At 40.5% G+C, this 16,306-nt stretch overlaps 1 protein-coding gene across 2 annotated transcripts in view; it reads right to left on the bottom strand.

The window, feature by feature from the left end:
- sema3aa (sema domain, immunoglobulin domain (Ig), short basic domain, secreted, (semaphorin) 3Aa) overlaps positions 1–16,306 on the bottom strand; it is a 35,981-nt gene that overhangs the window by 3,381 nt on the left and 16,294 nt on the right. For both annotated transcript variants that reach the window (XM_063500489.1, XM_063500490.1), the window contains 13 exons: positions 12,880–12,999; positions 12,032–12,122; positions 11,820–11,939; positions 9,762–9,904; positions 9,143–9,257; positions 8,969–9,038; positions 6,473–6,617; positions 6,155–6,374; positions 4,592–4,683; positions 4,454–4,495; positions 4,052–4,209; positions 848–915; positions 603–751 (listed from right to left, as the gene is read on the bottom strand). In XM_063500489.1, the coding sequence (XP_063356559.1) occupies positions 603–751; positions 848–915; positions 4,052–4,209; positions 4,454–4,495; positions 4,592–4,683; positions 6,155–6,374; positions 6,473–6,617; positions 8,969–9,038; positions 9,143–9,257; positions 9,762–9,904; positions 11,820–11,939; positions 12,032–12,122; positions 12,880–12,999 (1,533 nt within the window). The remainder of the gene's footprint in view (positions 1–602; positions 752–847; positions 916–4,051; positions 4,210–4,453; positions 4,496–4,591; positions 4,684–6,154; positions 6,375–6,472; positions 6,618–8,968; positions 9,039–9,142; positions 9,258–9,761; positions 9,905–11,819; positions 11,940–12,031; positions 12,123–12,879; positions 13,000–16,306) is intronic.

Here is a 16,306-nt window from a genome sequence, read left to right as displayed (position 1 = left end):
ATCGAAGCAAACTCCAAAGGTTCCTTTCAAGCTAACGCTGCTTCACACTGCATGGAAAAACTGCAGCTACATCAATCACCTGGGCTGTCAGCACAGAGTGATGCTGTCCAGAAAAGTAGAAGCTGGCTTAAACTTAGCAGCAAATCATGCAGCAAGTGTGGGTGGATACAGCAAATTCTTATTAGGTTAATTTCTTAGCTGAACACTATTTTTTGCTGAAACAGTAATATCCTTCCATATAAAATTATTAACGGCTGTGTTTCACATTTAATAAACCCTCTGACTTGTGGATCTATTACACAGCTGGACTTTTTTGTATCGTATTTCTCTTTGCTTATTGGTACCTAAAATAACACGCCTAGAAAGGCCAGCTATAAAAATACAGCCGCAGTACAAAAGTTAATCTAAACACCCACACCCAGTGGTTTTCACCCTTTTGGGTCTCTGAGGTTAAAGATTAGAAGTGTCATAAGTCACTAGATGATGGAGCAGGAAAGGTGGAGCCCTGGATGGAGATATTTTGTCTGAAGAAATCTAACTATGTGTAATATATTTTATAATCATCTAGCAGTATATTAGCAAGTCATCTTAGGCATACACACCTCAAGCTTGCGCTCGTCGTTGGGCTTCTGCAGTTGCCAGTAGATGAGCGCTCTTTGAGACTTGGGGCTGCACTCTAGAAACATACTGCTGTTCTCCACACCAAACACACTCCTGTCCTCCACGCTGTCCCCTAAGCCATCCATGTCATCTGCTCAATGCAAAGCACATGCAGACAGACTAATGAGACGCAAATGGCATGAGGAGGAGACAGTGTGTATGTGCTTGTATGAAATCTTTAAGGTACCGTGATGCTGAAGGTCTGAGCACTGGGAAAGAGGATCTCCATTTCTGATGTCTTGCCGTCTGGTTCGCCTGTGAAAAAACGACAGTGAAACTGAATGGAAGTGGTGGAAACAGACAGCTATGAGGACCTGTGGAAAACTAAGTACACCGCATAATTCAGTAATGCAGCACTACCTTTAGCAGCAATAACTAGTTTTCTGTATGACTTCATCAGTCTGTCACATCGTTGTGGAAGAATTTTGGCCCACTGCTCTTTACAGCACTGTTGCAGTTCATTCAGATTTGTTGGCATTTGTTTATGTACAGCTGTCTTGAGATCATGTCACAGTATTTTAATCAGGTTGAGGGCTGGACTTAGACTGAATCACTGCAACACTTTTCTTTTCTTTTTCACCCATTCTGTTACAGATTTGTTGCTATGCTTGGAGTCATTGACCTGTTGGATGATCTTGTCTTGGTCAAGCTTTAGCTGTCGGACAGATGACCTCACGTTTGACTCTAGAATACCTTAGTACACAGAGGAGTTCATGGGGGACTCAGTGACTGCAAGCTGCTTAGGTCCTGGGGCTGTATAACAAACCCAAATTAATACCCCTCCACCACTGTGCTGGCCGTTGTTTTATGGTGTTTGCACTGATATGATGTTTTTGGTTTTCTCCAAACGTGGTACTGTGCATTATGGCCAATTCCAGAAGTCTAGTGGTTTGTTCAAATGCAATTTTGTAAACCTAAGCTATGCTGTCATGTTCTTTTTAGAGTGAAGCAACTTTCTCCAGGTGATCACACCACACAAGGCATACATATTTGAGTCCTTTTTCAATTGTACTGTTATCATCTTTACTCTCAGTTGGCATGCTAAATGTTAGCGTTAGAGATGTTGCCCTTAAAGTTTTTACAGTTTATCTCAGCATTGCGAGGTCTGACCCTGGGGTGAATTTGCTGGAAGATTGTGGAATTATGTGGAACCCAACTCTTTTCTGTACATAAATGAGTTTAACTGTACTAATTAAAGTGTATCTGGACAATCCTCAAAATTTTTCAATTACTGTCAGTTAACTCTTTTAACCACATGTAACTATTAGCTTCCAATTCCATTGCTGTAAGCTAATACTTGATTTTACAGCTATATAATTACACGTACAGTGAACAGATTTGACCTGCTTCTCCATAAAGTTTAGCTAACAGTTAGCCGACACTGCTAGCTAACAAATTTCACTTTTTATCCATATGCTATTTAACCTTTAACATACACCATTAGCTAATAGTTAGTTGTACATTTAGCAAAAAAGCAACAACAAAAACATCTTTTTAGCTACTGAATGTGTTGCAACTGTTTCATTTGTTGACCCCTGTCATTAGATTTCTGTTTAATTTCTCCGTTTTCTTTATTACAGGGTTATTACCTTACAATATAAAGCACCTTGAGGCCACTGTTGTTGTTATTTGGGGCTATATAAATAAAATTGTATTGAAAATCATTACCCATGCTATCAGGTAAAAGCTGTTCAACTGTTATACAGTAAGTGAGAGATCTTAACCATTTATTCACTTTGTTTCCATTGCTTTTTTATTTAAATCTTTTATGAATTTCTTTTAGCTGCTACTACTTAGTAAATTATACTTTTACTTAACTTATCTAAGATTAGCTTTGCAAGTATCCAGTGGTATATTTGTAACCTGGTTGGGAATCATTGCTGTACATGACAAGTTATTTTTTATGTACTTTTTTATTCCCACCACTTGGGGGCAATGTTTACCCAATGCCCAAGAAAACAGGCACTAACACAACCTTTAACTCCACTGATAAATCACATGGATGGAAAAAAAAAAACAGCAGAATGTAAGAAACATAAACCTGCTGAGCAGTGAAACAGTGCGCTTCATTGCCTTCCGATGAGCCGTTATTATGAAACACATACAGCATTGTGTTGCCCTTGAAATGCCTTGTAAAAGCAGGCTCAGTCTTTGTCCTCTCCATATGAAAAAATCTACTGTGTGATTTGGCTTTTTAATGCGATGGCAAGGCGTTTTCAAAGTCTGGCTTTACTGACTAGCTGTGAATGGCTCCCCAGTTCCTAGCTGTCATGGTTCAAAAAACGCTGATGGCCGCTGCAAAAATCAAATCGGGTGCGAGCCAAACATGAGGCAAGGGCTGGAAAGAAGAGAAAGAACCAAGGTAGGGATAAAAAGTAGAACCACTGAAGGTTTAAAAAAAGACTAAACAAACAAACAAACAAACAAACAAAAAAAACAAGATAAAAAATGCTCAGCATGTTTGTGTGAATTCTCCACACAAAATTATGACCACTTACGTCCCACTTTTTTCACACATGTCCCTCGTCTGTACATTTCCTGGGCTAACATTCCTGTCTTTTTTGGCCATCTGAGCACGTGCAAGGTTGGGTGTCTGGTTCTCATTCTGGTAGCGAAAATATTTGCAGTGCAGTGGAGAGCTGAGAGAAGCCTGTCCCCACTTTAAACATGGGGTGTGCCACCTCGTCTGTAATCTTGCCAAGCTGGAGTATACCCACTGGCCTACTTCTGTTGGTGTGAGAAGTTCTAGATGAATGAGACGACGTGGGGGTGTCGCGCCATGTGTGTGTATGGGAGGGTAGTAGTGGTGTAGTGGTCAGCCTAATCCTGCTGGGTACAACAGAGGGTCATTTGATGGTGTGTATGTTCCTCCTGGCTGAAGGGTGAAGTGGTCAGGCAGCTCCTGGTGGCTATAATTTATTGTGTGTTTGCTTGTCTTTGGATATTTGTGCATATTTCTTAATGTGTCTTGGTCGGTAGGATGATTGAAGCACAACTCAGAACAACTGTTACTGGCTAAGTTGCTGGATTGTACGTTCTTGGAATGCATAAGTAGTGCGTATTCAGATTACTTCCATGTTTCCATGTTTTGGCATACACTGGCTATCTGTGTCTGTTTTTTGGAGTCGCCACACTTACTAATAAGCCAGTGGAGGTCTGACGCTAGAGAAATGAGGCTGCACATCAGGATGCCCTTGAGCAAAACATTTAAAACCAATTGTTTTAAAGCCAACCAAAACAGCAGAATGCAGGTGTACTGATAAGTCCCAGGTGTGACTGCATGTGACGACATTAATACAGGATGTTGTTGAAAAGCAGCGTGCATGCTCAGCAAACCCTCTGAGGATAAATAAAGGTTAAAGAAGGGTGTTTAGTGATTGCGGGCTCCTACCTCTTGGCGGTAGGAAAGTATCTCGAGCACTCAGCACCGTCCCAGGCGCAGTAAGGGTCTCTGGCCAGGCAGCACTCAGCGCAAGCTTTCCCATACACTTCGCAACGGTGTAAAGACATCTGCGATACACCCAGGGCTGAGCCAAGGTACAGCTGTTGCTGTGGGAGTCAGAGAGAGAGCAAGGATGTAAAAATTAAATGTTCCTGTGCGCCTCAGTTGGAAGGGTTCTTGCAAAAAAAGAAGGTGCTTGTGGGTTTAGTTCTCAGTGGGCACATTCTTTGCTTATGGATAACAGTGTATGTTTAAAGACTGAGAATTTCTCGCTTTTTTTTGTTTCACTTGGACCTTTACCCTTGTCAACAGCTTTTGGATTAATTACAAAGTGAGAAAGCAAGTTTTTACCTGCTTAGTGGACAGCTCCATAGCAGTAATGGGAGTAGGCTCCTGTACAAAGCAAATAAACCCCATTTAACAACACTTCTACGGACAATATGTGTTTTTATAGGAAGGCTATTAGCACGCAATTACAAAACGTCATACCCTAAAGACAGTCATCTCTTCCAATACAACCTCCTCGAGGTCATGCCAGCTTTCTCTGGGGATCGTCACCACCTTCAGCACAGTTCCTTTATCTGAAATGCAAAAGACACCATATAGTAAGTGTACATGCAGGCCTGTGCTGGTCATACATTAACATCTGTGGTGCATGTATGCATGGTTTAAGTAACAGATTAGAAATACGCGTGTGTGCCTTATTCAAAATACATGTTAAGTGCAAGAAGAAACATGGAAATAGATTAAAAAATTAAAAACGATTAAAAGAGATTCTCAGAAATCTTTAACATGCCTGACAAGTGCATTAAGCACTCCAGCATATTTTCCTTCGTTCAGTCACTTTTCTTTCTGTTTGGTTTTTTGTATGTATATAACACTTTTTCAGTCTTTCTCTGTCCAACGTCTGTGTTCTTTTACTCATCCTAATCTTTCTATTTTATTGCCCAGTCTAAAACACAGCTTGTTCTTTATAACTCAGCAGAGAAAAGCCAGCATCCAGGACTCTCTTCATTGTTGACACTGAGACTGGTGTTTTTCAGGTGTCATTTAATGAAGCTGCCAGGTAAAGGCACTGCAAGGCATCTGTTTGTCAAACTATAAATTCTGATGTGCTCTTTCTCAGATGTGCACACAGAGGCCTCCCATTTCTCTTTCTATTCTTATTTCCAGGAACAATAATACTCTGTGAGTTTCAAAGAAATGTCTTTTCTTTGTCCATTACAATAATCCAGATGCTCAACTATCCAAACATTTTGCTCCTTTAATCAGTACAACAGTTTTCAGCTGTGCTAACATCACTGGGAAAGGGGTTTCCCACCGATCAATCAGCTTTGTAAAGTTGATCAACTGGATTTAAGTACCACAAAGAACCACTGGAACACAGGAGGGGTCTTTGTGTGCCTAGACAGATATTCCATTAAAAATCACTAATAATTTATGACTAACGGTCCTGCTAGTCATTAGTTGTCTTTCCCAAAATTTCTGATTATTTTAATCCCATTTTAATTAAAAACAAATTGAGCTCAGTGGTTCAGGCCAAGAAGTTAATCGGAATCAACTGGTACATCAACTGATCCCAATGCCATGTGATGGCTCATGATGATATCCTTTTACACACTCGGCTTGCAATCTCAAAAAGTGAAATTTGGATCCTGCAAGCTGCTTTGAAACCCATCTTCACCCAAGCTCCCCCTATTTCAACATAGACATTTGTTAGTGACATCAAGCTTTTTGAGTGTATTAGATACTGATGCCTGTACACTGTAAATAAAAATAAAATAAAAAAATAAATTAAAAGTCGGTTAAAAAAAAAGGAAAATATTATTGTAATTTTCTGTATCTGTTTTTGAGTGGAAATATCTGTAAATACTAAATCGTAAAAATCTATCTGTGGTTAAAAATGTCTTTAATTTTAAAACAATACACTGGACTTTATTTGAACTGATTTTGTTTGCAGTGTACGCCAAAAGTACTTATGGCGGACCACCCTGGCAGTGAAAATAAACATATAGAAGCAGTATATTTATTGCGGTGTCATCTGTTGCATACCTGTGCCAATGAACATGACATCATATTGCCCATCCTCTGCCTCCACTTTGTCCACCACCAGCTGGGTAAACTGGTAGTCTACGTCTGTGCGTACCATTATGGGTCGTCCTCCTATTGGGTGCACCGGGTTGTACATGGCAGGGTGACCCCTGGCGAATGTGATGACATCATCCGGAAGGTCCTTCGTAGAATCGAAACCTCCAAATGTCTTGCTGGGGCACTGAGATCAAGACGTGATATGTTTGTTTCTTCTAATATCGTCTTATAATGTCTCATTATTACTTATAAATTTACAACATTTTTGCTAAATTGCCTTACAGTTCCAGGGCGAGGGTAGGGCACCCTCCCTTGGAAGGGCACCCACTGGTAGTTGGGTCCATCTCTGTGGGCATAGGGACCCAGGAAAACCCTCCTGATGTCTGCCATGTTGTACATACATACCGCTGAGCCTTTAAATATGTTACTGTGGAAGGAGAGAAAAAGAAATAAATCCAGAAGGGGTGAGTTTAAGGATCAAGAGGGGGAGGAAGCAAGAGGGTGGTGAAATAAAAGAGATGACAGAGACAAACAAAGGGGATTCGTAAATGATCGGTCACAAGACAGGGATTAGGAGCTTGTTAAAAACTGAAGAAAGACAACAAAATGACCCATCATCGCACAAAGACAGAGCGGAGCAAAGTTGTCACTACTTGAGTACAGCAATGACAGATTGGAACTTCTCTCTGATTGCTTCCAGCCTCTTGAGAACAGACAGGAATTTGGGCACACCACCAACAAACCAGGAGACCTGGTTCAGAGCATATTTGAAATCCCCTCCAATATTTTGTGAGCATTTGCTTGAGCCAGATGGGTGGATTTTGCTTTCACAAGGAAAGCAGGCAAGGTCGATCAATCATGCTAAAAAAAGGGAAGTGATGTGGATTTTATTTTTTCAATTTAAGCTCTTTCGCGGGTCATCCAGAAGACAGCAATTTGAGTCGTGAGTCATTAAATGGGAGAATCGGGGAGTTTCACATGAATATTCCAACATGCATACTCCACAAGAGTTATTAAATATTCTTGTGGAGATTATGACAGAATAAGCACAATGCTTGCAGTCTATGGAGAGCGTGAAGTCTATAAACCTTCCGTCATATCTATTCATCTATTTCACAGTTTTATAGATTTATAATTATTTACTTTATAAAGATAAATGCCCCCAAATAATCATTCATTTACTTTCCAGGTGTCACATTTTACAATTACAGATTTTCTTTTGGACAGCAAATCTCCTTCACTTGCAGGAACCGAATGCTTCAAAATGATTCGATGTCCTTTGTCTTGCTGACTGCAATGGGAAGTTGTATCAGCCTAATTAGGGATGTGGCTGGCAAACACACAGCCGACAGTACTCCACAAAGCATGGAAGATGAATGGATTAGCATTTGAAAATGTTAATTACAGAGAAATTCAATTAACTCCAGGGGCAAAAAAAAAAAAGACGCTCCAATATCTGTGCTTATGAAGAAGGGTGAAAATGTGTTTGTGCAGATACACACAGACTCACACAGACAGAGGCATGCAAATTCACCCCTAGAATGCACACACACAGACACACACACACAGAGGTACACAATCAGACACTGATCTGTCAGTGGCAGCTTCTTTGTGCCTCATTAAGCAGTGATATTAAAAGCCGGTCCCTCTGAATCTCTGCTCTATTCATCTCTGAAAACCGGCCACTTAGAAAACCAATTAAACCACTCTAATTCCTCAATGCCCCATAATTGAATTTTAAAGTGTACGTGTGTGTGTGTGTGTGCGTGCGTGTGTGGGCAGACGTGGATACGTGGGTGTACGCCCACCAGCGCCCACCAACCTCTGGGTTTTAATACATCCCTGAAAGCAGTGAAAAGCCAAACAGGTCTGGTAAAGCAAGGCGCCTGTCACTATGCGTTAGCCTGCACCGCTCCTCTATTCAGCTCGTCTTATCATTAGGAGTGATTGATGATGAAGTGTTTGTCCTCCTCTCGAAACGGTGCAGAAACAGTACCGGACACACACACACACACGCACACACACACAAAAAGCCCTCCTCCTTCCTGAATGCAAATTCATCATCTTCATCATCACGATAAGTGCCACCATCTGTGCCATTTCAACTCACTTATCTGCCCTGCCCCATGCCTTCACCTCTCCACATGCTTCAGTAGAGACACACCCGGCTTCTGAAAAACCCATTCGAAGCTGGGGCGGTGGCCGAGGGGGGGTGGGAGGAAAAAAAAAACAACAAACCCCATGGATTTCTGTTAAGTGAATATCATGTTTCTCTCGCTCCCTCCTGCTCCATAATCTGATTTTCCTACAAGCCTGCCAAGGTTTCAGTGAAAAACGGGACAGGTAGTGAGGAATTGGGGAATCGGATAAAAGCAATCTCCAAATCTGAGACGAGGGGAGGGCTACCCTCGGAGAGAAAAGCATCCGTGAGACACCTGTAAGTGGATTACGAGAGCGCTGTCTGGGAATTTGACAGAGGCACACTTGGTCGCTTGCATCGTGCCGTGCCATTTAAAATGGTTAGGAAATTACAGATAAAGGGGCAGGATAAAGGAGGAGAAAAGAAAGGCTTCTTGAAAAGAAATACGAGGCGCGTGTTTTTCAAATGCAGAGGATGAAACCTATACAGGAAGGTTGACCGTTGAAATAATCGAGTCTTTCTGATCTCTTAGCAACACATCAACAAAACAATTCTGATACTACCAGCATCTGTCACGCAGTTTGAACATTTGAAACCCTTGCATGCTCACTTTGGAGGTCAAGGGCAAAAGACTGTACCTGGATGTGGTGAATACAGCGTAGATAACTGGATTCTTTGGGTCCTTGGAGCTCATGAGAAACACATCCTCTAAACAGCGAGAAGAATAATGTGTGAAGGTGAAGCTCTGAGTTGAGGTTAGAATTTTTCCACATCGAGCAAAGACACAAATAAATAAAATAAAACGCACTTACGTAGTTCATCGAAATGTGTGTCAATGCCATTGACGCCAGGAACCGCGCATATTAGCCGCGCTTTGAGAAAAGTGGTCCATTTGTTGACCAGGCTCCTGTGACCTCCCATGTCATTCTGCAACAACATTTGACGTGCTGTCAGCCCAAACCTCCGTATGCACTTTTGTTAGTAAGGTCCTTGTAAATATCACATTTATATAAACAGAAAGTTTAAAAATGTTACAGAAGTATTAAGTTTCTGTTTATAAAACATATTGCAGTAATAAAAATAGGACTGCAGTCTCCTTCTATATTGTATCATGTGTGAAGTTTTGTGATAATATTGTATTGTGGGGCGTTGTGTCTGAAGATTCCCACCTCTAACTAACTTATACTTATACTATATTAAGGCATTTATAAGGAAGGTAAAGGTTAACTATGGGCATATGATCGTTAACTTTTTTTCAGCAACTATGACTCTGGCTGTTCATTATTACTTTGATTTTCTCATTAGGACATATATATAAACTGATAACTAAGGCACATTATAAGAAGTATGCTACTTTTTTTGTGTAACAGAATCGTATTGATACCACATCACACTGTTATAACAGTTTTGTGGGGTTGTGTGTGTTGTTACCTTACACAGTTGTCCTATCCTGGCAATAGTAGCTTTCCCAGTGTGCTCCCCGTCCATTGCGTTCTCTTTGAAAAACAGGAAGATCTTGTCATCTTCGGGGTTGTCACTCTCAGGGATCAGGTGTATGCCTACGAATCTGGGATCTACAAAAAAGAAAATAGAGGAAAAATAAACAAATAAAGCACATAAACTTTGTTCACACTCATAAACTCACCCCAGCAGACACACAAATACAATTTTACAATCCAACCTCTGCCCCGGTGACAATCATTTCACCCCTATTTTACACCTCTGTAACCAATCCCCCCCCACGATATTCTCCAGTCACGGCTCGGTAATAGCAGCCCTTCACTTTACACCATAGTGTTACAGTATGTGACTTTACCTCAAGTGAGCGCTCCAAATCCAAATCCCACATAAACCCTGTCTCTAGACCACATCCTCGCAAACACACATGGCTCTGATTGTCCTGGGTAACACTTGAATAAATTTATCCTGACTTTAAGCGCAAGAGGAAATCAAAGCTAAACGTAGGAGCCAAGGCCTTAGGGCTGGGATCTTTTGGCATAAAGGGGGCGTAAGAATCGAGGAAAAGTCGCCGCAGTCACTGAGGCGTCGCCGCACGTAAAGCGAGCCTACGTCCAAAAGCTCGGGGGTTTAAGCGGAGAGAAACAAGCAGTGCCATGTTACACCTCCATGGGCGTTTAGGATATAGAGTAGCTGTGAAAAAGGAGCGTGTGGCCAAAGTGGGAGGCAGATTTATAAGGGTTGCGCAGGTGCGAGACCTCTGCTGTGAATTGTGTGTACCCCACACACACTTCATACTTCCATCGTGAATGTTTGCCCTTATATGCAGACCACCATAAATTTGTGTGTGCACACCACAGATAAAACAAAACAAAAACAAGCTGCTGACCACTGAAGTCATACCACTGATTAACTATAATCCAAACAAAAAGCTGCTTTATTCAAAGGAAAAATCCAACCATCCATATAAGCAAGAGGTCATCAAAATGTGAAGGAATGCGTAAATAAATCAGGACTACCAAAACTACAGTTTAACCCCAAATCCTTTTAGAATCAGCTGCTATTAGGGATTCCTTCGCTGGTTTCTCTCTTGTTACATTTGAGTACCATATAACCTTGTTGATAAAGCCTCAATAGAATATCTCCACCCCGGTAATCCATGCAATTACAATCCCCTCATTGTGCAGAAGACGCTGGATTCTGCCGAGCCGAATGGATACAATCCCCAGCGTATTTGTTTGAACAAGGTGAAAGATCGATGAGGATTAACGCTATAACAATGACTTCCTCGGTTTATACTGCTCTTTATTAATATGTCACAGTAATCAGCACTGGCGAGACCCGTGTTTGTGATTTTTGATGGTGCCTGGGGAGGGGGACGTGGGCGGTTGTGGGGGACTGCGAGGAATTTGACTCCACTACAGGAGGAAAACAGCTAAGAGCGGATTAGTTCTGTGGGAAAGAGGGTAGGGTGGGGGGGATGGCAGAGCTTGAGGGAAAGGTTCAAACTGACCTTTTGTGGCTCCCTAAGTCCTCTGCGGTGCCGAAAGATAGCCAGACAGACTGAGCAGTCAATAACCCTCACTGCAGCGCTAATCTTGCTAGCACAGGCAAATCCACTGACTTTGTGAATGGGCTCTGATATCTGATGTCTGCACATGAATGGAAATGATTGGAGACTTGAGGCTTGCGAGAGAATTTAATGCCTCAAAGTCTGCTGAAAAGCTCAATGGTATACTTTTCCAAATAATGGCCAATGACAGGGATTTACATCCAGCTTTTAGGGAAAGGTTGAGGTCTATAGAGACCACAATGGTCTAATTTTACCTTAATAGCAAAGTGTTTTGAGTCATGTTATCTAGTTTTTGCAGTCTCAAGTGGTTTATACTTCACTGTTGCTACTAGGAATAAATATAATTGAGAAATCTTCAGCAGAATACACCACAATAAAAAAATTCAACTGCTGAATTGAACATGAGAAATAAAAGAATTCACTCTTAGCTCATCTTCTAAGATTTTTTTTTTTTTTACCATTCAGCCATCTTGAATCATGCTGCTCTGTTCTGATTGGATGATGATCTCCCAGCGTACGGAAAATGGCAAAGTCCCTTCCCATGAAGTCAGCAGATGTGCCCGAGTACAGCTCTCCATCTGCCAGCGAGAAAGGATAGTTAGGAACAAATGACCAGCTCTGAAGTGACTGCGTCCTCCCTGGAAGTAATAAAAGCACACATCAAACTCACCAAGGAGAAGTGAGGCTGAGAGCATTTTGGGGTCGTAAGGGCTTTTCCCGCGGCCGTTCTCAAATTGTGAGGCCAGTCGGAAGATGTTGTCCTGCGGTGGGAAAAGGTCAAAGATCGAAATGAGGGCAGTGAAAGCCACAACGAGCATGGTTAAAGGTACATTTATAGCATGTGTTTCAAGTTACAATACATTCTCATTATAGCACGCTACTTTGGGGGAGTGGGATGCAAAAAAACACTTCCTCCAGACAGGAGAAACAAGAAATGTTTTATTACACTGCTGCCTTTGGTTACCAAATGCACCAAAAAAGGGAATATAAGCAGTAAAATGAAGTAAAAACAAACACGACCTCTGAGTCTTTTAAAGAAAAGCGAGTGAGTTTTTTGTGACTTTTAATTTATTCAATCAGTTACAGACTGTCAGCACTACTTTAAACTGAAGTGAACGCCTCTGGGGTCTACCCCTCCCTACTGCTGGACGGCAGGATCCATGCTAGTACATTGATTAACCTGTAGAAGTTTCTCAAGATGACTGATTAAACTTTAATGCAGGATGGAAGGCTGTTAAATATTCGACAGCTGTAATTGAACCATGTAGTGACCGCTTTTTTCCACTGCTTCGCACAAAAGACAACGCTGATGGGAAGATAATCGTCAGAGGGAATAAACACGGCTGTACGTTAGACAATACTCAGACTTTCTCTCACATGAATTTACTATAGCGCTGTTGTCACATTTCATGCCTTCTTAATGAATGTTCAGTTTAAGATTTAAATGACCCTTTGCATATATATAACTGATTAAAACCCCAAAACATTTGGTTACAATAAAAGCCCCGAATGAATTACCTCTGCCTTCTTGCCCATTTCCAGATAAGCGCAGATGGGGTGGAAGGCTCCTGTGCCACAGATGTACAGATGGGTCTGGTTGTACGGTTGAAGGACACGGATGAAGTTAGAACACTCCTTCTAAAAAAGAAATGAGACACAGAAACATAAAGCCTCCACTATTACAATAACTTAATACGGATCAGGCATATTCAAATGACAAAACTGGGTTTATCTGTGGAAAAAAATATGATTTTCCAGTGAATAATCCAATTTTACATAAGCTGGTGTTGGTGATATAAAGTTTGTTCTAGTGATGAAGTTCACACAGGTTTCAGTGGTAATCATCAAATGTAAATAGTTGTTTTTTTTGGATATATTAATGCAAATACCTTTTACCAAATTATGCATTTCTTCTAATACCAGTTTGCTAGAAATTTAAGCATTTTTATGACCATAAAAAGTAAAAAATAAAAAAACCTTTCTTCATTTTGGAGACTGGAGTGTGACAAGCAAACAATTTTTCACAAATCCTAAATATAATAAAAATACTTTTTTAACTTGCAATTACTGAGAATATCTTTTTATTATATGAATATTATATTTACAGCATGCATGAAGATCGCTTGACTATAATAATTCGTCTTCATATTAATATGTTTATATGTCAATATGTGTGTTGATAAAAGGGCATAACTTTAGCCATGCAACAGTAACTATAAACATTACTTTAAAAGACTGAATTATTTATAACTTTTATATATCCTACGGTTATAATATGCTGCAGTTATGCTGCAGGCATAAGGTTAAATTAAGTTACAGGCCGGTGGGATGAGTTTTGTACAGCATGCATAAAGTTTTACACCACATTTCACATGACAATAAAGTTAAACAATCATAAAAACTAGCATAAAACAGACCTACATTTTGGCCAGTAATGTGAAGTTTTTGGCTGTAAGGCTGTGGCTTACAGGATACCGTGAGATTTAAGGCTGGAAAACTGTTTTGAATACATTTTTGTTAATGTGATACCTATCTTTGTTTATGCTGTAATGTTACCAGTGTAGGATATTATACAGCCACATGCAACTCTGTGACCTTTGCTCTTTATGATCTGATATGTTAACAGTAACCTCATTCTGCCAATTGCCACCTTCATATCATAAAGTTTAAATTAACTGGTATGCTTTATGAAAATAAACTTGAGGTTTTTATTAGAGAAAAACTGAAAATAGAGACTAATAGAAAGCAGAATATAATATAGCAAAGATTTGCTGGAATTTAATTTTAAGCAGGGACTTTCCAGTTTGTGTGTGTAATTGAGTCTCTTTTAAGGAAATCCCACCTGTAAGGAAAATCAGGCAAATCTACCACAGATCTTTAACGACCCATATGTTTGAATTTACTGAGGATATTTGGGTTGGCGCTGCAGCGCGTGTTGAAAGTCCCAGTGGTGTGAGACTGTTTATTAGAGTGCTAATCAACGGGATTGGTTAATGTAGGAGGCCTATTAGCAGCCTTGAGGAGCTGATTTGGCCACATGTGTTTAAGAGATTAGGCTGGGGTTTGCCTAATTATAAATACATGCTGGATATCTACCTAACAAATAAGTACACATTTGCTCAGGGATTTGAAAATACAGCACACATCACACAGGCAGCCAAATTATCCTTCTTCTTCCCTCCCTAAAACACATGTATCTGTTCAGTCTTTTCAAGCTCGCAGACATTTCGCTTTGATGATTTGATGGTGTCTCTTATATGAGCCGTAAATGGATGCTGACATTTTCCAGTGCTGCTTAAAATAAACTCTGGGATCACTCACTGCAAAGCCGCCTCCCCCCCCCTCAAAAAAAAAAAAAGCAGAATTTTCTGTAATTATTCTAAAAGGCAAAAACTGTTGTTTTAGCTCTAACTGTTTCTCCTCCACAGTAACCTGCACGAAGAGAAAGTTTGACATTTTGGGAAAACCACTGACTTTTTGTTTTTAAAGGCATGAATACCACTCACATATCTGTGTGCCCGAGAGTTAAATAGCTTAGCAAGGTTGTTAGCTGGAGGTCTGTTTGAAGGTTAAAAAAATGAGCTTGTCCATGCATTTTTTTGTATTGTAAAAAGTGTAAAAAAAATAGAGTTTGTGGTTTTACAGGAGGCTACTTCATTGATTATTTCATGGTTGTAACGATAGCTGAAAAAAAACGCTACAGCACAAGGTAGAAAAACAAACTGAACTGGATCTCTAGGCTGTTATTGTTTCTGAAACATGAAATTATCAATAATATGACCTACTGTGAGGTACGGCCCATCCAAGAAGATGAGGCTCCAGTTCTGCTGAGTTAAATTCTAGTATTTCTGGTACATTGCCCTAATTAGCAGGGATTGCTAGTGTTAGCTGATAAATATGCTAATTTCAAACAAACTAGCATGGCATTAGCCAAACTGCTAATGAGCTTCAAAATATGAGGTTCAAAACCATATACTGACCACAGTACTGTGCAAATGTTTTGAGCCACCGTTCATATGCTCTTGGATAATTTGAGGATATCAAAAAAGTTTAAGGCCTAAAAACTACCTACAGCAGATAAACAGTATCTGGAAATCATGTGCTTAAGAAATGAGAAAAACTCCAGCTGACCTGACACAGGACCTGAATGATGCATATGACCCATCAGTCGATCAATCTACTGTTCATCAAAACATCATTAGGAATGCTTTGAGGGGAAGGGTAGCTGTCATGAAGCCATTCTTATGGAAGGCAAACATGGAGAAAAGACTGTGGTATGCTATATTTCTCAAGAAGTGGAGAGAAAAGCAGCAGCGCTTATTAAGTGATAAATGCGAAGTTTAAATGTTTGGCTCAAGTCGTCAATGAGGAGGTCAGGAGGGAGGAAAAACAGTGAGTGTCTATGGCCATCTGTAAAACATGATGGAAGCTCTGTCATGGTTTGGAGCTGCATTTCAGCCAGTGGTGCTGCGGATCTTATCAAAATTGATGGAATTATTAATAATACCATGAGATTTTGATCGACAATTCAGTACCATCTGGAAAGCATTTGATTGGAAACGGCTTGATCCTGCAGCATGACAATGATTACAAACACACTGCCAATGCAAAGCATATCTTGATAGAAAAACACACAAGGGAACACTAACAGTCATTTACTTGTCTCCCTGGAGCCTGAACCTCAATATTATTGAAGGAGTCACCTTGACAGAGGATGGAAATAAAGACAGCCTTTGAATGTTTTTCAAGAGAAAGACTGGAGAACTTTTCCTTAAGATTATTTCAAGAAATTACATGAAAACTTTTTGTATCCACAAGTCCATTGGACTCCACTTGCCAGCCTGTGTTTTGTGAGCATGTGGTCTCGCGGTCCTTGGGGCACATGCATAGCTGATGAATTAATTCAATGCCTTAACTATGCATGTGCCCCAGGCCGCGGACTTCG

The sequence above is a fragment of the Pelmatolapia mariae genome, linkage group LG17, assembly GCF_036321145.2.
Source record: "Pelmatolapia mariae isolate MD_Pm_ZW linkage group LG17, Pm_UMD_F_2, whole genome shotgun sequence".
Lineage (NCBI taxonomy): Eukaryota > Metazoa > Chordata > Actinopteri > Cichliformes > Cichlidae > Pelmatolapia > Pelmatolapia mariae.
This window is presented reverse-complemented; position numbering and strand designations above follow the sequence as displayed.